Source organism: Excalfactoria chinensis, chromosome 2, assembly GCF_039878825.1.
Source record: "Excalfactoria chinensis isolate bCotChi1 chromosome 2, bCotChi1.hap2, whole genome shotgun sequence".
Classification (NCBI taxonomy): domain Eukaryota; kingdom Metazoa; phylum Chordata; class Aves; order Galliformes; family Phasianidae; genus Excalfactoria; species Excalfactoria chinensis.
Genome location: NC_092826.1, coordinates 71,361,865 through 71,388,376, shown reverse-complemented (window position 1 = coordinate 71,388,376; position 26,512 = coordinate 71,361,865). Strand labels below are relative to the sequence as shown.

The window sequence follows — 26,512 nt, the reverse complement described above, 5'->3', positions numbered from 1 at the left end:
AAACCATCAATTCTGATCACTACTTTGAGATGCCAACTAATCTGAAGGCTAAACTTTTGGAGATGGGCCAGAGAAGAAGGCAAGCTTTCTCCTGCAGCACAATAACATCAGGCCCCATAGAAGTAGGAATACTGTGGAGCACATTGCCTACCTTGGTTGGACTGTCCTAACACATCCATTGCCTTCTGACTTCCATCTCTTTGGTCCAGTGAGTGACAGACTGTATAGGCAGCATTTTCCTGGAAACAATGCTGTCATAGCATCTATGAAACTGTGGGTTATCTGTGCTGGTGCAGATTTTTACAAGAGTGGCATGCAGGCTCTTGTTCATTGCTAGTGAGAATGTATAATGGTGGTGACTATGCTGAAAAGTAGTGTTTTGTAGTTGAAGATTTTTTCTATTAAATAGCATTAGTGTACTTTTTGTATCGATTATAGTTTCCATGGAAATAAATAAGGAGGCATTAATTTTGCAGCGACGTACTTATAGTAGATTATTATTGCTACTATTATTATTTTCTTTTTCTCTTCCTTTTTTTTATAAATAGTTCTTATCTAAACCCGTAGGTTCTACTCCATTGGTGTTTTTTCAGATTGTATCCTCCATCTAGGAGGGTGCAGTGAGCAAGTGACTGTGGTGCTAAACTTCCTGCTGGGTTGAACCCTAATGCTTGCTGATGCTGATACCTTTAGGAAATGTTAAGTAATGCAGTAACTGTTGTGTAGTTCAGAAAGTGAAAGTTTCATACAACTGCCTTTTTTTTTAATTGCATTTTCACCAATGGAAATTTCCAGCTTTGAGATTAGAAAAAATAAAAATAAAGAGCTTGTTCAAGGAAGATTAATTTCATAATGATAAGGCAACATATTTAGACTTTTAAATGAACAAAAGAAAAAGTAAGTGACAATAACATGCAGGTAGGCACAAACCCTGGCCAATCCTTGAATACAGTGGACCACTGTAAAAGGAATGAGAATTTAATTCACTATTGAAATATTCATGGCTCATGCTGTGGTAAAAGGCTAGAAAATGGAGCTGGTGCAAAAGCAATGGATTTTTTTTTTTATTATTATTATTTTTGTTTTGTTTTGTTTTTGTTGCTCTGTTTTTTGGGTGGTTTTTTTGTTTGTTTTTTGTTTGTTTTTTTGCGTTTATGTTTGCTTTTTGACTTGTTATTTTTTTCTTGTTAAAGATTTTTACTGTATTCATGTGAAGTGATTTCACTCGTAGATTATTAATGGCTTTTATGATGAGAAGGTTTAAAGGTTAATATCACATGCTTTTTACTTCATCTGAAAGACAATTTTAGTAGAATACCCTCTCCCTCAGTTCCTTGAAATCTGACTTTTTTTTTTTTGTTGTTTGCTTGCAGCTAAAGAGGCAGTAGGTTTGATTTGGCAAGTTGTTTGGAAAAGGAGTGGAGAAGTGCCCTGTAACCACTGAACAGTAAGTGCCTGTTTTACCTGCTATTTTAGCTGCAGATGTATGTAGGAAACATAAATGGATTGGTATGAAACTTTTATAATACCAAGAAGAATATAAATATGATGCTGTCATTTCATTCTCTGCATCTTGCACACATATAAGTGTAGCTATTTTGAAACTGAAATACATTTTAAAAAGGCCAGCAGATCTGTTTGATTGTATTTAGGAATTGGATTGTATGCAGCATTGAAATATACAGAGTAAATTATTGAAAGCTGAAAGTGAGAAGTAAGTGAAGTGGCATTCCGTTAAATTGATTTAGATACTAAGTAGTTTTAAATATTCAGTATAGAAAGTCTCTAAAATTAGAGGAAGCAGTTTGGTTGTGCGCATACAACTCTGCCCGTGGAAACTAGAAACTAATTGAATAAAGATATGCCTGTCATCTCTACTTGCATGCTACTAAAAATGCCACTCTGTTTTGTACTGTAAATGACTGTCAGCTTTATTTGCAGAGTGCTTCTCTGTTAATTTAAGTGTTTTTTGCATCATGTCAGATTTTTCAAAGTACAGGTGTTAACTGCTTTCTGTTTCTTCCCAAGAGAAAATACCTCCAAAAGAAAGCAACATATAATAGTGAATCTTACTGGGTAGACCTGGTATTGTGATGTGAGAAATTAAACTAGAACACTGATAGGTGTGAAGCTTGAACTCGTAAATGTTTAGACATATTTGCATCTGTATTAAGCACTTAAGCTGTTGCTAGAGAACAGTCACATTAAAAAAAAAAAAAAAAAAAATCATTAAATTCTGCACCAAGAATACTGTACTTCTAAAACTGTTGCAACTTCATCAGATTAGTTTAAAAACTGATTTTTTGCTTTTTCTTAGTATTGAAAGTATGAAAGCATTTGACACAGAAGGTCATAATGATAAGTAGAAGGAGATATACTAGCTTAGGAACTATGGACACTGCCTTAATATGTTGTAATGCCATTTGTTTATATGTGTGTGCAGGGTAGGAGAATACACTAAGATGTCCCTGACTCTGGGATAAACAGAAGGCTTGGAAAGCCTTTTTTGTCTTTTATTGGAGTAGCTAGTGGGTGTGCTTTTGGAGTGCTTTTTTTTTTTTTTTTTTTTTCTTTTTGTGAGGATGTAACCAGGATGCAGATTAGAATGAGACAAACCAGTCTGCTACTTGTTGCTGCCAGATGAACGCCTCCCAGCTGTTTTCCTCTTTCCTTTGAGGTACCAAGTCTGATACTTATTCACACCCTTGGGAAAACAACTCAGCACAATAACCAGAGAGAAACTAACCCAGCCAAAAAGCTGAAGGGTTTATTGTCCACTAAGTGGGCTAGATTGAAGTGAGATGACAGAGAATTAGAAAGCCAGAGGAAGTGGAGTGCATATTTCAATAGCCGTTGGAGCTGTGTTGGAGGAAATCATCTGTCTTGCCTACCCACAACCTTCCTCCATCTGTTCAGCTTAGAATCAATACCTCTTTTTCTAAGGGACTGTACACCTCCTGCCTGCCATCTCATTGGGCTTTGCGTGGAAGCAAATGTGAACTGCTGAATAATTAATATTGCCTTGGTAGAAAGCAAGGAAGGAACAGAGAAAGTGAGGGAAGTGACACATCTCACAAATTACATAGGTTGTAAGTTGATAATAGATGATTGCGGTTTTGGAATAAATGCTACATATTTTATGAATAACTAACAATATAGGCCATCTCCTGTGGGTGGGAGCTGTACTGATTGAAAAATTACCTGAAAACAAAATGCCCTGTGGATATCATTGCACCAAAGTTTTAAAAATCAGTGCCAAGGCTTTTTTGGTAGACAGTAGTCGCTGAAATGTAAGAATGATAGAAGTAAAAACAAAGCTTTTAATAAAATACTGGAAAGAATAGGAGGAAATATATGACTTTTAAATGCTCCGACTAAATTTTTAGATTAATATTACTGATGACCTTATTCTTAGAAGCAGAGTTACTGATCTTAGTTTAGCAGTACAATCCTGCCTAGCCCAGCTGGATCAGAAGACTTGCTTCCTAATGATTTTTCTACATTTGACACTAATCATTCCATTATTAAAGATTTTAAGGGAAGAGATGGAAAAGAATCCCCATGTTGTTGGTCACTAGAATGTTTTCTCCTCCTCAGAAAGAATCTCTTTTCAGAACAGAAACAGAACACATGTGAATGTGCTTGTGTCAGAAGTAAAGCAAGATTACTTTGACGCTGACTGTTTTAGGGCAGTGTCTATGAGAAGGTTTGTGATTTCTGAAGAAATCAGTGGGGAATAAAATAAAAACAACAAGAAAATATGAGAAAAGATAAATGCTTTGTTCTGAAGGTCTGTGTATGTGTGTAGAGTGGGAGTATACTGGCACACTACTATACAGCTGTCACTCTACTTATTTAAGAACTGTTGTTACTCTGTTTCTGATTGATATTATTTTGGCATGAATATTTTTGATACATTAGATTTTCTATTTGCATGTAGAAATGGAGTTACAACTGTCTCATAAAATGTTTGCTTTCTATCATTTATTTTGTTGCATGACAAAGGATCCATGACTTGTGAGCTCTATCTTAACGCTAGTGTATGTAGTCAGCTCCTTTGGAGTCCCATATTCTTTCTCCTTGGTGAAAGTGCATTAAAAATTAAATAAGAAAAAGCATTGTCTCTGGTGCATGTTGTTTTCATAATGTTGTTAGTTAAAGCAGATATAGCAGATGTCATGGATTTGCATCTCTCTATGACTTCCTTATTCTCAGTTATTGGATATCACTTTGCCTATGAAGTTTTTTTTTTTATTATTATCATTATTTATTTTTGTTTTTTTCATCACTGCTGTCAGTGGAAGACAGATATTCACTAGCAGGTGGATTTTAGAAATGCAAAAATATAGATATTAACCTTTCATTTTTTTTAGGATAAATGTATGTGATCCAGTTATATAAAAATGATATGATTTTGATTAAATTCAGCCCACATAAATAAAACCAGTGAAGGATAAGGGTTGAAAATAATAAAAAAACTTACAAGGTTTTTCTATTTATCTGTGTAATATTTCTTTAGCAAAGTTATAAACTGACAGAATTGGATTAGTTCTCTCTCACATATGTATGACAAAAAGCTAAAAGGCACGTGAAAACCAAATAGAATATATGCTGTAAAAAAAGTGTGTCTAGGCAACATGACAGATTTAATATTATTGAGATGGGTCAGTACTTTGCATGTGTTTTTATCGAATAGCTAAAGTGAATGAATTTGTGCTTTTGATAGGATATTCAGAAAGTGCATTCAAGTGATTTACTACCCACGTGTACACTTAGTTCATGTATATATCCATCCTTTAACTGAGAAGTTCTAAAAGAATGTTTATGCACCAAATGCCCTTGTTCAAGGATTAAAATTTTTGTATCCTCATAGTAGGACAGATTTCTCACACATTTGTTTAAATACATGCTGAAATAAACAGTATTGTACTCTGCCATGAATTGATACGTTCTTGACCTTTTTGATAGGCAGATGTGACTGACTGGCAACATCTTTGGTATAGTATAGGTACATTTAAACAAGTTTTGATAAATGGAGCTTATGTGTATCATTGCAGTGTATTACTCTGAGCACAGTATGGATATCCATTTCTAGTTTCCTGGGTATGCTATGCAGCCCAAGCTGACAGAGCACAAGAGCTGCTGCTCACAAGTAGTAAGTGCTCTTATATGTATTCTGACTTTACAGGCAAAAGAACTCATGGAGATGTGAACATCAAGGAAACAGATAACTGATTAACACCATGAGTTCCTATTCACTATTTTTCCCTCATTTTTATTAGTCAATTCAACCAGTTCTTGTAAGTTTTGACAGTAAATGGAAATCTGGATTTGGAATGATTAGACCTCAGAATAACCAAGTGAGACATATTTTACTAAGTGAATGCTTGGATATGTACTACCAAACACAATTAATGTATGAAAACATATGCAGAAGCTAACACTGCAGACTGATGAATAAATCTCATTTAAATCCTTTTCCCAAATGGAATCCAAGAGTAATGTTTAAAATGTAATCTGATACTGAAATCCTTTTTATTATTTCATCTCCATTGATTTAATTAACTGTGCCAAAGAATATCCGTATTCATAAAAGGTTGTAGAAAGTTTTAGGTAAATTGCTATGAAGGCTAATGTAATGCTTAAATTATAAATTTGTAATATAAAATATAAACTTAACATTTTCTAAACTATGTGGCTTATAATAGTAGACTCTCTAGAAAGAAGAAAGATATTAGAATTAGGAAAAGCCAAACGGTTGATTGTCAGGTTTTGCTCTCTGTTTTTAAGTAAAACACTATAAGATACATAGGTAGCTCTGAAAGTAATGCCTCCAATTTATTTTTTTTTTTTTCAATGGAAACTATGTCAGATGAGAAGAGCACAGAAGTATTATCTGATACAGAAAATTCTCAGCTCTAAAGCACTATATTTCAAAATAATCTCCACCACTAGGTATGCATTTTCAGCAGTGATGAGCAGGAGTCTACATGTTACAGTCATAAAAGTCTGCACGAGGAGAGGTAATCCACTGCTGCCTCTAGTGTCACTGCTAATACACAAGAAATCTCTGTTAATAAAATAATCTCAAAAGAACCCTTCACTTGCATGCAAAGGGTGTGCATGAGAACTTAATACTAGTCAGTGTTGCTTAAATGCAATCTGTGTGTCCTTTATGAAGTCTGCTCAGTCTCAAGAATGGTGTAATTCCAGGAATATAATACTAATACTCATATTTAGAAATTATAAAAATATTACATTAGAAATGCATGATGATGTTTAGGAAGTGGAAAAGAAAGTAATTTGGCAGTAAGCAGCCAGTAATATATTTAACTGCTATTTCTTTAGGTTACAGTGAGTTTTGGGATGAAGCAGCCTTGCTAAACTAGCTTTCATTTCGTTAGCCATTTTGTTGGGTGTTAAAGATGCTCATAGCAAGCCTCTGTGTTTAATCTTATATTTGATCAGTTACTTCAGGCTATTATACTGTTTTCTCCATAGATCTGAAGTTGCCTTGAAGCCTTATGTCTACACCAGTTCATGTTCATGAACTTTTATTATGTTTTCAAGCTTCTCTAATCACTGTTATTTCTTTATTTTTTGATACTGCTTTTTTGTCCTGAAGTTTGTGGTGGTTTGTTTGATATCTGTGCACTTCGAATTCTCAAAAGTTGATGATGAAGGTTTTCTAGTTGTGTTGCTTACAGTGTAAACTTTTTCTAGTAATAATAGGTCCACATTAGAATATGTAGAGGTGCAAGTATTTCACTCAGTAATTTTTTTTTAAAGTGTAGGTAAGCAGTGAGGAAACACAGAACACTGAAATGCAAGACTACAGTGCAACCTGTAGAGAGCTTGAATTTAGTTTATTAAAATTTGTTCACCACTCTTCTCAGGTTCTTCATGTGTTGCTTGTAGGAACCTCAGTCTGCCACTTTTCACCCAGTTTGAACAGTGTACTGTGGAACCAGGGTACTTGTACGCAATGTCATGTAAGGGTCAAAAGGAGACTGAGATATAATCTTTTTCTCAGAAACTGATTTTTTCTATGAAATACATTCCTTCTTGAAGTGAGAGCCTAGCTTTTCTGGATTTTCAGCCAACTGTGGTGCTCTTTTAATGATGCTGGATGATTACTAAATCTGGTGCTAAACTCTCATTCTGCTCACTTACAGAAACAAAACTGAGCTCCGGAGGGCATGTAAATTATAGTTTGAGTTGTCCACTGGATGTAAAGAATTCAATATAAAACATTTCTCTGTTTTAAACTTAAAACTTTTAAGCAAACTATGAGTGATTTCTTGAAGACTTTCTCATTAGAAATCCGAATATCAAATGCCATGACTCAGGTTGTTCTATTGTTGTTGTTTTTATTATTATTTTTGTTATTAATATGGTAATGGAAGAAAAACATTTTAAAATTGAATGCTACATTCCTAAATTTACCTTGTACCTTTTAATATGTGATGTTATTTGTCCACAGTAGGTCATCTTCCAGGTTCCCCATTAAAATGCCTGTGACCTGATCTTTAAAAAGTTAAGTTTTAAGCTTAGTCTTAAGCAAACAATCCCTTTAACTTCAATGAGCTTTTCATTAATGGGTTTAAATTTAAGTAGGTCTTTTTTTGTTTGCACAATCGGAACTTAAGATGTGATCCTACTGATTAACCTTATTTCACATCCCCCTTCTGTTCCCGAGGATTTGCTGGTGTTATGGCTTTGACATTCAGTCTCAAATTTATCTCCCTTCTTATCTGTTCCTGGAAAGTAATTGGACAAGAATGGAAGCTAAAATTTTCATAACAATGTAGCAAAGTTGTATGTACTAAAGCTATAGCAATTTAGTAGAACTAGTATATTTAACACAGAGATTTGAAGAATATTACAAACTAACTAGTACATGAAAATTATCTGCTGTTTAAAAGATTAATTTATCTTCAGATCTGAAAAAATGATGAAATTATGTTAAATTGCATACAGCACCTCAGACATTTCTGTAAGACTTTTAAAAAGTCATTCTGAGATCTTATCCAGTTTGGATTTCACCTGGATTTAGTACATAACTTCTCTCTGAATTTGCAATAAAGCAAGTTAGAAAAATTAGGTATATTCTAGAATATTGAATATTCTGGAAATTTTCAATGTCCGACATGACTATGTTATATTGACTACACTACCATACAGAAGTTGTGTCTTATAAAGTAGAAATGACTGGATTTTCTTGTTAATGCCACATGTAGAAATCTAATAATGTGGACTTGGGAAATTCTCCAACATAAGAAATTTCTTCAAAAGTGAGATAGTCAGCAAAAATCCTTCTTCTATTCAACCTTGACCATAGGGTAGAAACTTCAAGTAAATGTTTAATGCTTGTGTTCATTTCTGTTACATAGTAGCAATAAAAATATTTATTACTATAAACATAGTTATGATTTCTATTAAGCTAGAAGAATATTTTAAATCTAACATAAAGATTTCCATTTACTCATCCATCAAGGCAGCCTTCTGGAAGACATGTTTTTCTAATTAATAGAAACTTTTCTTGCCAATGATATTTCTGTATTTTCAACAGCAATCATACATCAAAATCTCCATTACCAAGTTGTAGTAATTTTCTTCTTCCATTGCTGTTGATGTTGTTACCTTTAGGCAGACTTTTCCTATGTATGTAACCACAAACATTTTTATCTGTATCCCTTTAATTCATCCATCTGGGAAAAGCTGCATTTATAATTTAAGTGATTGCTTTGTATATCATTTCTGATGTTTGAATACTTTGCAAAATGAGTTGCTGAGTTATACTGCTTACATTCAAGAGATAATGTATTTTACTGTAGATATGTATGAGAAAGATGTGACATATCCATTGAGGAATTCAGTATTTATGAGTAAGGCAGTCTAAAATGGAACTGAACACATTTGATGATGGAAACGATAAATTGAGAACCATTGATGGTTTAATACTAGCTAAGCTGGAAGAATGAGAAAAGAAGATACAAGGATAATAATAATAAAAGAAATGCACAGTATACACATTTCAAGAGAACAGAGAAAGCTAAGCATAATGAAAGGACTGGTACAGCCAGAGAAGAATCTAGTTTTACCATATAAACAGAAAACATTTTTAGTGAGATGGGAAGAAATCAACATAATAGTGATTGTAGTATGGTTGGCAGAAACAATATTATGAGGAAAGTCAGTGACCTAAAGAAATCTCAGAAGTGTGGTATCAAGAATACAAATTTAGACTTGACATTGGAATGATAGAATTTTTAAGATTGGAAAAGACCTCTAAGATCATCTAGTCCAACCATCAGCACGTCATCACCGTGCCTACTCAGCCTCAGTGCCACATCTACCCTTTCCTTGAACACCTGAACCTTCTTTGGCACAAGTCGAGACCATTATCTCATTACATACATGCATATCTCCTTAGCTTTTTTCTCTTTACTTGTGATGTTTATTACTATTATCAACACAGGAGAAATGTTGGAACTGCCAGTAAGTATTATGCACTACTATTTCTTTTAAAATTATTCCCTACCTACAGAGTTGAATTCATGAGTGACAGAAGTTTACAGATTTGTAAAATATTTTGAACTGCAGGTGACTCACAAGGATCACCAAGTCCAACTCCTGCATGAATGACACTAGAATTCAGAACATGGACAGAAGCAAAGAAGACTATATAGTCCCAGGAGTACAAGTGGGGAAAAAAAAATGGTGCCCAAATTATCTTTTATTCAGTTTTGCCTGCTGGAGGAAAGGGGGGAAGCCAGAAATAATGTATAATGCATATCAGCTCTGGTTATGTGGCAGGTGCTCAGATGAGGGTTTTGGTTTTTATTACCATGGGATGTTCTATGAAGATTATAACCTTTTAGAGAGGGATGGGATCCACCCATCTAGAAGAGACAGGAAGACCTCTGGCAGCGGGTTAGCTAACCTAGTGATGTAGGCTTTAAACTGAAGGACTTGAGTGGTGGGGTCCAAAATGGAAATGCTCATATGACTGCAACTGACTGGGGAACAAACCAGGCCAACCAGGACAGTAACAAATGTTCTTCAGCTGCCTTCTATGGCCAGACCATCTCAAGGGTCTGTATAGCTATAGGGGGATCTTTGCTGGGAGACCTGCATCCTCTGTACCTTTTTCTTCTCTGAAGTGCCTGTATACAAATGCATGCAGCATGGAAAATAAACAGGAAGAACTAGATATCTGTGTACAATTGCAAGGCCATGATTTCACTGTGGTCACAAAGGACAGTTCACGACTGGAATGCTGTCATGGATTGCTATGTACTTCTTAGGAAAGACAGGCCAGCTAGATGTGACAGTGGAGTTGCTTCTTATTCAGAATAGTAACTAGAGTGTGGAGTGTATCAGGATCTGCTTGGGGATGTCACTAAGCACTGGATCAAGCTACTCAGAGTGGCTGTGGTGTCTCCTTCTCTGGAGTTATTCAACACTTTCCTATTACAACCTACTACTTAAGGGGGTTAGATTTGATGATCTTCAGAGGTCCATTCCAACTTTTATAATTCTGTGATTCTTGGCACAGGACCACCCCAAATTCAAACCAGATATCTAACAGTATTGTCCAAACACTTTAACTCTGGCAAGCTTGGTGTACTGAGAAGCATGTTCCAGTGGCTGACCACCCTCTCAGTGAAGAATCTTTTCCTCATCCCCAACCTGACCTTCCCTTGAATGAGCTCCATGCTGTTCCCTCAAACACTGTCACTGTCATCAGAGAGCAGAGCTCAGTGCTGCCATCCACTCCCTGTGAGGAGCTGCAGCCACCATGAAGCCTCCCCTCAGCATCTCTGCTCTGGGCTGAGCAAACCCAGGGACCTCAGCTGCTCCTCACACATCTTGCTCTCTAGGCTATTACCAAGCTTAGCAGCTTTTGGACCCTCTCGTATAGTTTTAAGTCCTGTTTATATTGTGGCACCCAAACTGTCCACAGTGCTAAAGGTAAGGCTGCACAGAGCAGAGTGGAAAAATTTTCCCCCTTCCTGGCTGGCAGTGCTGGACCTGATGCACCCCAGGGTATGATTGGCCTTTTGGGCTGCCAGGGCATTCTGCTGCCTTACATTTAGCTTGCTGTCTACCAGAGCCCCCAAATCCCTTTCCACAGCACTTCTCTCCAGCCTGCTACCCCTCAATGTTTTACTTCCGTAGAAGATTTGATTATTTCATTTTTTCTTTATCTGTGACTTCTGTCAATCTTTTTTTTTTTTTTTTTTTTTTTTTTTTTTTTTTTTTTTTTAATTACATCCAGATTCAATATTTCTGATACTGTTCCCTTGGTGCTCTCAACTTCATAAAGTAGTGCTGAGTAGTGCTGAGATGGTTACCTCGATAGTGTGGACGCTGCAATATTTTACTCTCTAGAAGGGTCCTGTACTCATCTTCAGTGTCTGTGAAGTTCAGCTGCTTTTCAAGTCACTGTGAGATCCAGCTGTTCCTTCTCTGTAGCTTCTTATATCGTTATAATCTTTTGTGTATATAAAGTTTTGTCATACTCAGTGGCTTTTGACCTCATGTTCAGCTAGCTTAACTGCAGGCCAACACATATTCCTTTCCCTCAGGCTTACCCTACAGCAAAGCTATACAATTGTGTCCAACCTGGAAGCTAATCCTATTTTGGGCAGCAGGTTGGACCAGGTGATGCCCAAAGGTTCTTCTTGACTTCAGTTTTGTACAATTATACTTGTGGTGTCAGGGTATTTTCAAATCAGTAGATAAAAACTTTTTGGTGCATTTGTTGAAGCCAGTAGCAATTTGCTCTAATTTCACATAGCACTCAAAAATTCAAATCGGAAATAGAATTCATGTTATTGTCTATTATTTGTAGTAAGTAAGAAAGATGATCATAGCATTTTTGTATTATTTTGCCAGTAGCTGCCTCAAACAATGCTGCTTTCTGCTGAAACTTGGGTGATTTCACAAAAACATTGCTTACTGCAAAAATTAACAGGGCATTTTGAAATATTTTATCAGCCACACACAAGTTTTTCTTTTTGTATGTAGCTACAATTTAATGTAGCTGTAATAGTTTCTTTTTATTCTTACTGTGGACTTTTGCTCCCATAATATCTACAACCCCAAAATATATTAATGTAGTAAGAATCAGGGTTTTGTCACTTGAATCTAGCATAAGAAAAATGGGCTAGTTTGTTTATAACTGTGATGGACATCAGTAAATGATGTTAAAAATGGTTTTTAAAAGAGTTTTGTTTTTCTTCCTGTGTTGTTAAGTTCCTAAAAAAGTAGATTATTTCAGAAACAGTGGTGAGAATTTATATTTTGATTCAAAAGACGAGAAACATTAGTCAGTAAAAATGTGTTTTATTTATTTTCTATGATGAAATATATTTTGAAATATTCTAGGTGTGATTCTCACAAAACACTTGCTCCTCTTTGCCTACTAGAAAAAGAAGATTTTCAATTTTAAGAATAAAGAGTAAGATTTGCTTATAGGGGATGCCACTTAGTATTTTTCTCTAAAATTTTGAGTTCCAGGTTTGTGTAAGCAACGACGTATTTATCATTCTTCTAAGAAATGCGTGTACATTATGTTACATTCCATAATTTTGGTTACAAAAATACAATGAATTATTTACATGAATTTGAGAGTTTCAAGCACACAGCGCTGAACTAGTAGCAAAGTATGGGAGCTAAATGTCTTTAATTCTTTCTAATGTCTACACTAGACTTCCTTTTCACTTTGTTTTACCAGTCATTTTGAATATGATAATATTTCCCAAAGGAGCTATTCGTCTTTGAGAAATAACTTCTTAGAATAAACAGTACCTGTGGATTATATACAAATAGAATGTTCCAAGTTCTTCCTATTTAAACTAGGTTATTGGTTATCAGAGCCTCATATATTTGCTCTGCTCCCTGACTGAGTGACCTGACCTTTATAAATGGGAGAAGTGACTCAAGAAATCACTGAAATCTGTACTCTGCCAGCAAGTTTCTCAGAAAGGGAAACAAAACATAAGGCTCTGCTGCATTGGGACTATAAAAGGATCTTTGTGCTATCTTGCATATCTTTATTGTCCCTGACAACATACATGAACTGTAGATATAATTGTAGGTGGATTGGTCTCTGGTTGAGACAAAGAGAAAGGTGTGAGTCAGATTCGTGATTCATCTTTCTGTGTTTCACAGTTGTTCCTTTCACAGCATGAAAAGGCTAGTAGCACTGTGTGTGCAATTACAGCTATAGAAACAGTGGCTGGGTTTTATCTAAGTAATTGTGTTACTGTGTTGTTCTGTCGGTAGCATTGTGGTAGCATTGTATAGTTGGAAACAAAATTTCCAAAGTTGTTCATTGCGTCAGAGTACTGATATTACCCTGAAGTTGCTATATGCTTGCTTATTTTACATTAAAAGGCTTTGTATTGCCAGCCGAGGACAGGCTTTGAATCCCTTAATCATGTTTTGATGCCTTATTTTCACTAACCAACATAGGTGTTAATTGCCCATCTATGTGTACAACTGTTTGCAAATTAAGTACCGTTCCTGTTCTGTTAGCAAACTTTGCATATCTTTCTTTGTTCAAGAAGGATGATGTGTTTCTCTGCCTATTTACAGTCTTTCATAAAATGCATTTACTAGCAGGGTAACAAATTAGTTGATTAATAGTGTTTAATGCCTTCATATACCCATTCATATAAAATGTCTTTTATTAACCGTTTTCTACCTATTTTTAGAATAAATGAGTTTTAAATCATCTCCATAGCTACTGCTCACTGGAGCTATTCAGTGTGAATGGCAGAGTTGAGGTCATAGCTTATCTTGTTTATCATCTAACTGAAGTGTTGATTAGGTGCACTTTTAAAATTTCTTTTGTAATAATATAACTTGAATTACACGCTAATTCCAACAAATTTTCTGCCTTGTTGTGGGTTTTGTTAAGGAGCATAGATGGTATATATGTTAAAATAAATAAATAAATAAATAAATAGACCCCACAAAAAAACTGATGGTAGCAGAGTCAAAATGAAAGGACACAAAACTCTTTTGGTTGGTGGTTTTTGTTGCTGATTTGTTTTTCCTGTTTAAAAAAGAAACAGATCTGCTTATTTTGTGTTTATGTATCACACTGAGTCTCATAGTACCTAGAAACCTTTTTGGGGGGCTATGTGAAAGTTCAGTCCTTTGCCATATGATGTGCTGGATTAGCTACCTATCTTTGATGTGGTTGAATTTACTTTTTTCAAGTGATACCTCAGTTGATGCTATCCATTCAGGAATCCATGAAAGTTTATGTCTGATATTTAGCTACACATCAGACCAGAAGAGGGTATTTTCGTCACATGTCTATATTGTTCTCTATAAATTTCTTTACCTAAAGCTACTATATTGCCCCATTGGCATAAGACAGTCTTGAATTTATGTTTATTAAAAAATTATGTCAACTTCTCAGTAATTATTGATTTTTTTAAATAATTGTCTATCTCCTAAAACTGTTCTAGTTTTTGTGCTATCAGTCCATCCTTGTGTGCTGTTAGGTAGCACCAGGGTTTAGTCCTCTTGAGAAGTCCATCTAGATATAATATATGAGTAATCTGTTTTAACCAACTATGTTAGTGGGAAGTAGTTCTGCACAGAGATGCTTGCAGTTGCTCAGGATTTCTGTTCTCTTTTAATTGCATGTGCTCCTAGGCCTCATTTGAATTTTTATTTATTTATTTATTTTTATTTTTATTTTTATTTTTTCCATAAAAGAAATGTGAATTCTAGTTCATATAATTCTTTCTGTTAGGTAAGTGGGGACTTTTCTGTCTCTAAAGTTTGCATTCATACCGTATCTGATCTGTTTTGTGACCTGTCTGGTTTAAATGTTGCCACCTGTTCTAATCAGTGAGGTAATTTTATTAAGGCCTGTTACGCTAACAGGGAATGTGGACTGCAAACTACCTTAATAATAGTAATGAAAGTAAATGAAAAATATAGACAGACTTTTCTCCAAAACTCAAGTCAGTGCTGGCTAATTGTTAGGGCTGCAGCCACAGTTTTAAATGAAAGCTTTATATCTCTTTAATCATTCATTTAGTCATTCAAACAGTCAGTAATTTACGAGGAAACTGGGAATGTCAATGTGTTAATGGATGAAAAGTTTTCTCTGGGCTGTACCTCTTTCCTATTCAGTCTCAAGGTGTAGTTAGTGTGCTGAAATAAATTTACAAAGGAAAAGATTGGAATAAACTATTATGTTTCACATAAATTTGTTATGTGTTGAGCTTTTAGGTTTTAATTGTCTAAAATAAGACTCACAGCAAAAAAAAAAAAAAAAAAAAAAAAAAAAAAAAAAAAGATCAAAAACATAAGCATTGTTTAATTAAACCTTGGAAATCCAAATTATTTTAACTCTGTGATCACATTTCATGAATTAAACCCACGGGGATATCTGAGTTTTATTTTTTTTGTGATTTTACAGAGTATTTATAGTTTATTTAAAGCACTGAAAATTTTCAGCTAGTAAAATAGGGAGTTTCAATTAAAAAACAAGAAATGCGCCTAATGAAGTAGGTAAATAAGATATTTGAGAATAATCTCTGCATTGAGGCAAGGAAGAACTAGAGAGAGAAAAATATTGATTCTTGGATTTAGAAAATAGTCTGGATTGTGAGCACTTAGGAAAAAGGTAGGTACTAAAGACTGGAGATTTCACTGAGGCATCTGACATTGTCTCTATGGAGGCCTGAGGCAGCTGGGAGAATCTCCTAAATAGGAATTGTTTGACTTATGTCTGTCAGTCAGTGCACTACCAATAAATTCATCACATTTTACTGTGTGAGATAATCTGATGAATCTAAAAAAAATAAAAATAAATAGTGCTTTTTCTAAAACTCAATGCAGCTATTGTTAACATCAAAAAATCAGTTTGGAAGAATAATTTATTAATTCTTGGGCAGTGTCTAATTTTGGATATTTAATTACAGCAGTAGACATGTTGCAACCATTATCTGTGCTGTCAAATTAGGTTTCTATTATGTGGAATAGTAACTTATTTTCCAGAGGAACAACTTGCTTTCTAAATGGAAGGATTTGTCTGGAGTGTTGTTATGTTTTATTTTAGAATGCCACAAAAGAAAAAGTGTCTTTGGTATGGATGTTAAAAAGGGGATTAAATGCTACATTTGCACTTCTCTTGGCAATTTTGGTATGCCAGATCACAGATGCCTACATTTTTTTGTGGAATTTCCTTTCATGATTTTTGTTTTCAGTTTGTGCTTTTGTTACTCGTGTTCCTGTTGAACTATGTAAACTGGCTTTCTTATGATCCACAGGAATTGTACTGCTTGTGGCTTTTTTTACACACACTTGTAAATCTGAGAAAAAAAAATTGTCTCTGATAGCTTCGTGAAGCAGCTTTCACAGCTGCAGCTTTTTCCTCTTGAACTTTCCAGTTTGCTTCTATATCTTATTTCTTCTGTTAATTTTCCAGTGTCTTTTTTAAAAAAATCTTATTCTAAATTTTCTTATTATTTATATTTTTATAATATCTAATTTCTTGTCTTATTTTTGATACTTTTTTTTTTCATATTTTTCCACACCTTTATCTCCACAATAGATTTTCTGTTTCCTTAAATGAAAGAAAAATATAGTTATGTAAAATAATTTGTTAAGTGAAATACAGTCAATTCTAGCTTAACAGAGTCTCTTTTGATTGTTTTTTGTGAGTAGAAGTGGTCTTTATCAAAGGACTGTGTGAAAGTGTGAAAGAGGTACAGAAAATCACACCTTGGACACTGTTCACCCATGAAAGAGGGTATTTGGCTTGAAGAGATGAGATTCAACCTGCTTCGCTGTGAATATGATAACATATCATATTCATATATAACAACATATATGCAATGGACAAGATAGCAGTGTGTGATACGGCTTTAAAATCTTCTCCAAAACAATTTGGTTGCTATCTCTGTCAGTACGTGCAGAATGCATGGCTCAGTAGATGGTTGTACATTGTTTGTATTGTATTGGCTGAGAAAAACTTCATGCTTCATCTTCTAATGCAGAATCCAAGATCTCAGCTCTACTACAGTTTCGGGAAAGAGAGCAGATATCAACTATAGATAAGTTTGATGAACCATTTCTCTTCATCTAACTACATTTTTTTTTCCCCTGCTAGTTGTCAGATGTCCACTGGAGTGCTGTAAATATGTTGTTGACAATCTGTGAAACTCTTCTTCAGAAAGATAAAATAGTAACAAACTTTTCATTCCATTCCAGGCTAATGTTTCTGTCTTTGATCTCCAGATCAATATAAAATTATTTCTGTAGAGGTGAAGGATGTAACGTAGGCAATAGACTCAGCAGAGGAAATGCAAAAAGAGTAAGATTATTCTCCTGCCTGGTAGTTTATATTCAAATAATGTTATTGAAGTTGGTCAGATTTTGATAATGTGAGGGTTTGTTCTGACAGGAAAAAGCCTTGAGGGCAGAGTGCAAATGGGGCATTCGGAAAATAAATGAAAAGTGCAGTTAATTACAAGTTCCATAACTAATTGTAACTGCATCACAATGGGACGGAAAAGGGCTCCTTGGAGATGTAATAAATAAATAAACAAATATATAAATAAAAATCATATAGATGAATTCATATATGTGATCAATTTGATTATGAGAGATAGCAAACACTGAGATTCAGGACGAGTCTCCACTCTTAAGGATGCATTTCCTCCTGGTGCATACACGTTTTGCATCACTGTGCTTTTACTGGTGTCCTGGGAGTTCATTATTGAGGCTTGCTGCCATGCTAAGCAGTAACTACTCTCCTGTAATGATATTCAGCAGTGCTTGTAGGACTCTCCCACCTCATCTTATTTAATTATTTATTTTAATTTTAACTCATTCTGACAGTCTCTTGAGATACACAACTCATTTTCATCAGGGCTCCCAGGAGACAGCAATAACAGAATACTGCTTTGCAGCTGCATGCATCATTATAACAAAATCCATAAAGCAGGACACTTAATCTGAAGCTACAGATGAGCACTGAGCAGTCAGAAGCTCACTATGAGAATGTAAGGCAGCAAATGAAGGCATTTCAGAAAGTTCATTCCTTTTACAGTTGCTCACATTTTGTATATTTTGTATCTCCTTGTTATCCATTTCAGATCTTCCCATCTGTACTTGCCTTCTGTAGATGAGCTTTTCTGTCTTCATGGCAGATTGTTTTGTTTTGTTTATTTATATTTAAATGAATGTTTTTAGTAGACCTTTAGTAGAAGGATGCTGAGTAACTAAGAAAAGCTTTACACTGAGCATTAATTAGGCTTTGGTTTTAATATAAGTTTACAAGAGCCAAAGCACTTCAAAGAGTCTTCACTACATATACTTCTTCCTTTAATTGTTGAACTTCTCATGTGGAAATGATCTCCAGGCTTCAAATACATTTCAGTAACTCTTGAAGCCTGAATTCTGCTTATAACAGGAAACAGACTCCATTGTCGTCATCTTCTCTCTCTCTCTCTCTCTCTCTCTAATTTTAAAAGATTTGCAGAATAAAACATCAATTTTTGGTGTGTTTAATTAATAATCTCTGAATGGAATTAAATAACAGTGTTTTTGCAACAAAGTAAATTCACTTAATTCACTTTCTTCTGCTTCCTGTTAAGCCTAAGAAGAGCAGACATTTAAGAGGTGAAGAAGCCCTTTCAATTTTGCCACTTTTAAAAATTGTTACTGTTTTAATTGTGTAAGTAACACATTTTATGTGATCCATCTTGGTGCTTTTGAATTTACTCCGTGGATGACTTCTGAAAGGTGTGAGAAACAAAGATCTGTATAGAAAATCTTGATTTATTGCTATATTCTGCGCTCATTTATATTTATTCTTTTAGAAAGTATGAGTTTTCCACTAGTATCATCCTCACAATTTTTATGAAGGAAAGCTTAGTAGTAATGATTTTAAATACATTTTAAATGTGCCATCTAAGAAATCTCGATGCACCTTATATATATATTTTTGCATTATTATGCACCAGTGATAGTCTTATAAATGGCTCCCAGGCATTTCCCAAGATGGAAACAAGAGGAAGAAAAATAGTACTTGAATAAATAAAATACAGCAGACTTACTGTTTTGTAAGGTACCACTTAATTTAATGGGCACCTGAAATATAACAGTGACTTAAGTATTTATTTAAGCAGCTCATCTGCAAATATAGGAATCTTTAGGAGGAAACTTCATTTCTCAAGGAAAAACTGATTTCTAGCATGAATAAGTAAAGAGTGCAGAAAGGTGAGGAAATCAAGGTGGAAGTTAGAAACAAATGTAAGTTGGTATGTCTGGATTTGTTCTCTAGTATGACTTGATACGACATTTAGCTCAGAAAAATTCCTATTAAGTCACATTTGTATGTAAACAAAGTAACAATACATTGTTGATGTATGAAAACTGTTCTCAAATGGGATGTGAGGCTTTTAAGTGATCCACAGCTTGTTCTTTCTAGGGTTTGCTGGGTGATTATGTTGATACAGAAACAGAAAGAAGAGTAAATCTGAATGCTGAGAGTTCCTTTCTCCAGTAGAAAATACTGTTCTGAGTTTCTTTTCTTAACTCCTCCCCGGACATAGGTGACTAGTTGTCTTTCCTTACTTCAGCACAACCCTCTGTAATAAAATGAGTAATGGCAATAGAAAATATGTCACTAATGGGTATTTCTAATGCACAGCAAAGTCTTGAAGTCCTCTTCCATTATTGTGAGAAAAAATTTTCTGTTTCTTTCTGTTTGCAAGTTCATGTAAATTTTAATGTCTTTATGGTAGCCAAACAAAGCCAAAGCAGCTCTTTTTTTCCAAGGAATTTTGCTTTATATACAACATCAACTTCTGTGTACATTTTCATATTTTACTAATGTGTACAAAAAGACCATACTTGTCTTTTTAAGCTGAGAAAATACTGTCGCTGGGAACTTTGGTCCTTCTATTAAAATAATCATTTAAACAGCAATATCTGAATTTTCTGTCAATAAGATCTAAATTTATGAAATGCCAGTATGATATTGGTTGGAATTTAAGTAAAGGACAATGAGTAAAAATGCACATTTTGACAGAAAGTCTCTTACAATTGCTCTGATACTCATTTAGAATTCTTAAAGCCCATTTTGGAGACTTTCCTTTGAAAACCATGATAGCTATGGTATTTTTCACAATGTTGGATCTCTGTGCATTGTATGGAAGATGGAGAACTGATCTGAAATGAATTGTCAGTCCATATCTGTCTAGTGACACTGTAGCAGTGAATTTATTTAACTGCCAGACCAGATCAGTGATTTATTTGCAGGTAATCACCAATTTAATTTGCCCAGGTCATCAAGTTTTTAATGAATTGTATGTTCTTCATAGCTTGGAAAAACATACAAATTCTTAAGGTATTTTAATAAAAACAATCAAAAGCACTTTTACAGAAAGGACTGAAATTTTAGTTAGAGCAAGAGTCTTTGAGAGACTGGTTAATACAGCTGTGAGTGTAATCTAGGGTCAAAAAGCTGAAAATTACTGGTTTTAGTGATGAGTAAGTGGCTTTTTTTCTTTCCCTATTAGATAGAAAATGGTCGTCTGTGGAGCTCTATGGTGAAGACCTCAGAAGAAATACCAATTTTTCCAGTCAGCTTTTCATAATGTAAATATAGTTTGAGCTTCCCCCAATGGGCAGCTAAACCATGAACAAGCAGAAAAACCCTTGTTGGACTGTATTTCTGAACCAAGCTTCACCTTCCATCTCAAGAGATTTTTAAAGGATTACAGCTGAAAAAGACAAGAGAAAGAAAACTTTGAACAGGAACCTTATCCTACAATGAGAATTACAAGTACATCTTGTATCTGCCCAGTCCTAGTTTGTCTCTGTTTTGTGCAGAGGTGTTATGGAGCTGCTCATCATGGCTCCATCAAGGTGACTAGAAATCAAACCAAACACATAGAAGGTGAAACAGAAGTACATCATCGTCCTAAGCGTGGATGGGTGTGGAATCAGTTCTTTGTTTTAGAAGAACACATGGGACCAGATCCTCAGTATGTAGGAAAGGTAAGGTCATTATCTTTTTGTTTTTATTTTTCCATCCCCTGAAATGTGGCACTGATAGAAGAAAACCAGGTATATCCTTAGGCGTCATCTCATTTTAAGGTTAGGCACCTCTCAGGTTGTTATATGCAAGCACAGTGAGCTTACCAGTTCCCTAAGTATGCTCTCTGTGTTTATTATAAGCAGAAATATCAGTAGAATAGGATGAGGTTAGAGTATTTCTTCTGAGCTCAGCTACACATGCAGTGAATGTGTCTTATATCAGATTCTGTAGACCCCTAAATGAATAATATTTAAATATGTCAGTGCTAAATCCTTTTCTGGAGTATTTCAAAATAAGGTTCAGTCTTACTTCAGGGAATATAATAAATACAGTCTAGATTCAAGAAGATATTAATTCAAATATTTAAGGGTAAGTTGGAAAAGGTCTCCTTCAAAGGGAAATCTCTCTGTGGCATTCTTATAATGAGATGCAGGCGTTATGTTGTTTGTAATAACTCATAAGAAGTCTGTAGAAGCAACAGGCCTTATATTTATGTTTTTATTTACATAGTGTGTTTCAGGCATAAGGTTCATGCTGCTGCAGTTGTAGACTATCCAATTCTAGTTTATTATGGGTAGTATTGTCTATATAATTTCTGTTTTAAATTTACATTAAAAAAAAAAATCAACAAGCACAGAAATCATTATGTATAGCTTTATTGCAAGACGTATGACAGATGGAGTTTTCTCATCCTGAATGCTCTCAGCATAATGATAGAATTTCTTATTATGCAATCTAGAAGAATCTTTATTTCCTTAATGAAATTGGAGAAATATGTTGAATATGAGAAAGATGGTTAATGGAAATAAAGCATGGGAAATGAACTATTTCATTTTGCCTTCATTTTGTCCTCAAGATGAAAATCTTTAAAGTGTATTTTAGAATATGCAAAATATCCAAGGAAACCAGTAGCTCCTGAAATCACAGATGTCTGGTAGCCAGGGCTTTCAAATTTGAACAGTATAATCTCAACTCAAAATAGCAACTGGAGCATTTGCATGTAAGATTCTGTCAACACAAGAATCAGAAAAATGCCCTATTTTGTTAGGCCAGCCTTAGTAAGATGCCAAGTACTTGGCACACTGAAAATCTTTAGGATTTGTGCAGGAAATGTAGACTGGGAAGGACACTTCTAAATGGAAATAGAGGGTTACGTTGAGTTAAAAGTTTTTAAGGTAGGTGAGCTGATGAGGGAATGTTCATCCAGAGACCATGTTAGTTTGATTAACGTTTTCATGTGTGAGTTTTTAACAGAAGAAATATTCCATGAACATTTTGCCAATGTGGGACTATGCAGGAGAATCTGTATTATCTGTATAGATATTAGATATTATAGATATTATCTGTATATAGATATTATAGATATTATCTGTATAGATATAAGGATTATCTGTATAGAGCTAGACAGCATGAAGAATATAGTATGGGTACATCGAGATTCAGGGTAAACATCAAGACCACTGTACAATAAGGCTCATGTAGAACAATATCATGAATTTCAACAGCTATACGCTGTTGATCCATCAAGTGTAAGGGACAGAAAAAGAGAAAAATCTGGTTATCAGATCTGTTATAGATTTTGCTGTTATACATTAAATAAGGTAGATATGATTTAAAGTTGAAAAAGTTGAGATAGTAAAAAGAAAGACAAGGTAGTATTAAAGTTGCTGTACAGAACAATGCTAACGTGTTTACTGCTGTCTTTAATTTTGTCCAAGAAAAATGAATTCACTTGCTACATGCAGAAAATCCAGCGTTACGGTTGGGACTGGAGATGGAAGGTAGAATATGATTGGATAATTGCCATCAAAAATAATAGCAAAATATGTATTTATATAATAAATACACTTCAGAGGTAACCACAGGGGAAAGAGACCTATTTAAGTTGATTCAGCTTGTACCTGAAAAAAGTTAGGTTTTGCTCACTATGAGTCAATGTAGGATGGAAATAAGAAAATAAGTGAGATTCTCAAAGAGGCTATTAATAGGAAGAGTGGACAGGATCTGAAAGGATTTCAAAGTAAAGCATGCTTGTCTTTATGATAGCATTTTCAAACATGATTACATGAAAGAGAAGACACCTGGATTTGGTGACCTATAGGGTGATCCCTTTCAATTTTATGTTGCTATGATAATGTTGGAAACATTATTTCATCCTCTAACCTCTGTACTAATGTTACATTTAAAAGGATCAATGAATAGGATTGCGTTTAATCCTTTGTGGTCAGAAGCACATGCCTTATCTGAGGATATTTCTTCCTCTGTACCTACCAATATTTTTCTTCCTTTTCCTGTAAGAATTCCCTATGGCATACATCATTTTCTCCACTGAGCACATCAGAACATTTGTAAACTCATTTTTGCAGAAGCTCTGTGGGACTTAGAAGCATTTGGTAAATGAAGTTGTGGTGGTTCTGATGATCTGATTTACTGCAAATATCAGTCACATTACTTCATTCATTTATTTTTAATTTGGAAAAAAATAAATGGCTGGGTGAGACTGATGTAATGTTAGTAATAAGTTTGAGTAGTAATCATTGTGCATGAGTTGCTTTTCTTTTTATAGAATAGGTGTTTAGTTGATGTTGCATTTAATTATACTTACCTCAGAAGGCCTCATTTGACCTGACTAATTAAATAAGAGATTTTCTTTGAAAACCCCTCAGATTATGAAAGAAGGCAATATGAGTGTTGCCCTTTAATTATAGTCTTCCATTCAATGGCAGCACCCTATCAACTCTGTCAATTATTTATTTTGTAGACTACTCTGCTTCACTGGTGAGTGTTTTGCCATTTGATATCTGTCCTTTCACATTTTTCACACCCAATTTGGAAGCAGCATCACAGAAAGCAGTTTCATTATGTACAATGCTGTTATAATGATTACAGCCATTGTCATGGAAATGCACACTGGGGACAAGAATAGGGTAGGCCTGCAATGAATATAGTCAAGTTTCTCAATCAAGAAATGACTGTCTAGAGTATGGATTATTTTACTGCTATCATCTGTTATACATCAAAAGTTAGGACAACAAGTCATCTTTATATTTTAGTATCAGACGTATCTCCATTTCTCAATCATTACTTCTTTTCTGTAAGAAAATACAGTTTGGAGACTAGAAATCTGTATAAAATTAATCTTTATTATTAATGCTTATAAGACTTATAAAAACAAGGAACATAACAAAACACAGGTCTTGGAAAAATAAGGTTGTGATAGAAATAAGAAACAAACCATTTGTAGATTTTACATATTTTCCATGGTACTGGCATCATGGAACTGGTTCTCTGTTGTTTCATTTGGGATCAGTCTTCAGTGTTTCATATCTTGTTTCCTCTACAAGACAATTCCAAGCACAGTTTGGTATTTAAAAATATAACCTGTAAAGAAGTTAAAATCACATTGGATTTTTTTCTACAATCGTGAATTATTTGGGGAGGATTTCTTGAAAACTTCCTAAGATCAATGATATCTAACAGTATTCAGAAAGACTGTTTATCTCTGTGTGTATGCACATGTGTGCAATGAAGAAATTTCATTAAGCGGGAACAAATGCCCTTGTCCCAAGCAGTTGAATCCACAGAACTGAGCTGGACTAGGGACTACTAAGAGCGCTGTGAGGTGGTCAGGTACCACCCTTCTGTTCCCCATTCAGGGAAATTAAGACCTTCATGAGGAAACTTAGAATACTTTGTGCTGCAAACTAACATTGCTCCTGCAAGTTGCATTTCCTTTACATTTCCTCCATGTTTTTGGGTATAATAATTCATGTGTCAGGAACTGGAGAGCAAAAAAGCAGATATGTATCCTTAACGTTCTTTTTCATTTTCAATGTCTTTGTCTCCAGAGTAGCTGTCTAGTCCCTGTGATATTACTTAAAAGTTACACTGGAAGCAGGTCATAACTACACATTCACTGTGTTTTTGACTTTGGGGAGAGAAATAAATGTGTAGCGTAAAAGGGGAGATCGATATTGGTTAGAATCTGAGTGAGTCATGCTATTAGAGGGAATAGCACAGGAATGTAATGAATAAGACTGACACTTGATTTCTCTGTAGACCCTCTGGATCTTTGAAACACTAAATATGTACCTCTAAATCCACTTCAAATATACCCTGCAGGGCAGGGATGGCTTTTCAGGTATTTGACTGTGTATAGCTTTTTAACAACTGTTATTCCCAAATTCGGGGATAGAGAGAGTGATTCATAGTTTACTCAGTTCTTTTACCTGTAATACAAAAATACTTTGTTTTGATGGGGTGTGTAAGGAAGTGTGGAACCTCTTCCAAGTGTGTTCCAAAATTTGGTGTAATTTAAAAAGTGTTTTTATTTTAATTTAAAGAAAATTAAAAGGAAGGTTTAAATGCTACAATCTAAAGATTTTGCACATGGCTTGCTAACCATTGTCATCCCTTTGTAAAATGAGTATGAGGGGCATAAAGAGCATCCAGAACAATGTGCATCCAATTTTCTACCATTTAAGTTGCTCCTTTTACAAATAATAAATTTAGGCAAAATAATTTTCCTCTCTGTAGCAAAAGCCTGGTAGCAATGAAAACACCAATGTGCAAATGAACTTTTTTCTGTTCTTTTTATGGACTTTGCTTCTTAAAATTTTTACATTCAAATTCACTTATGTAGAAAAAAAAGGAAAGCATAATGAAAAGGAATGGAGTTTGGGCTCAGCAAGCTTTTAAAATTACAAATGTAGTATGTTTGGTGTGGAAAAGATTTTTATTTGCATTTCTTTTTAATTCTTCTAGAGGTTCTTTGAAGTAAGCAAAATCAACATTGAATCAATAGAGTTAATTCTTAAGGAATCATTTTAACTGTTTTAATTCATTTTAAGGCTGAGAGAGATCTCCAGCTTCTTGTGGAGGACCTCTCCAGAAGAATCCATGAGTCTGAGGTTATAGGTGTTGGTATTGGATACGTAGAGCTATGTACTTTAATAGATCCTTTTTTACTTTATATCGCACACGTGCCCCCTCTTACAGTTTCTCTCTTGTGTGCAGGTCACTAACAATTGGTTTTAGTGGACTCTGTACCTATGTTTATGGCTTTCTGCTCCCTGTTTACTCAGATCCTCATTCACGTCACCATGAATAACATCTTAATTCACTGCCATTTAAGTTGATGGGAAGCTGACAGTGGTCAGACAGGACAGTGTCTGTTTCTTTTTTTCTGTCTTCTACTGTTGCTCAAGGAGCAGGTTTACCAAGAAACTGAGGAAGTGGCCCCTCTCCATCATACTGCTATTTTGTAACCTGAGTAACATGTGACACTATATGGTCCTGTATGGTATCAGCTGCCTCATTTTCTGCTTATTTTTACAAACAGCTGGATGAGGACTTGCCAGCCAAGTACTTTCATGCAAGAAATTCACAAGTGCACTTGCTTTTTCTTGAGTTCCAATGATA

The 26,512-nt window shown here is 34.7% G+C and overlaps 1 protein-coding gene across 9 annotated transcripts in view; it reads left to right on the top strand.

The window, feature by feature from the left end:
• The window catches only part of CDH18 (cadherin 18), a 458,142-nt gene that overhangs the window by 278,679 nt on the left and 152,951 nt on the right, over positions 1 to 26,512 (top strand). For all 9 annotated transcript variants that reach the window (XM_072327840.1, XM_072327841.1, XM_072327833.1 and 6 more), the window contains exons 2-3: positions 1,374 to 1,447; positions 20,571 to 21,051. In XM_072327840.1, coding sequence (XP_072183941.1) covers positions 20,824 to 21,051 — 228 coding nt within the window. In that variant the 5' untranslated portion in view covers positions 1,374 to 1,447; positions 20,571 to 20,823. The remainder of the gene's footprint in view (positions 1 to 1,373; positions 1,448 to 20,570; positions 21,052 to 26,512) is intronic.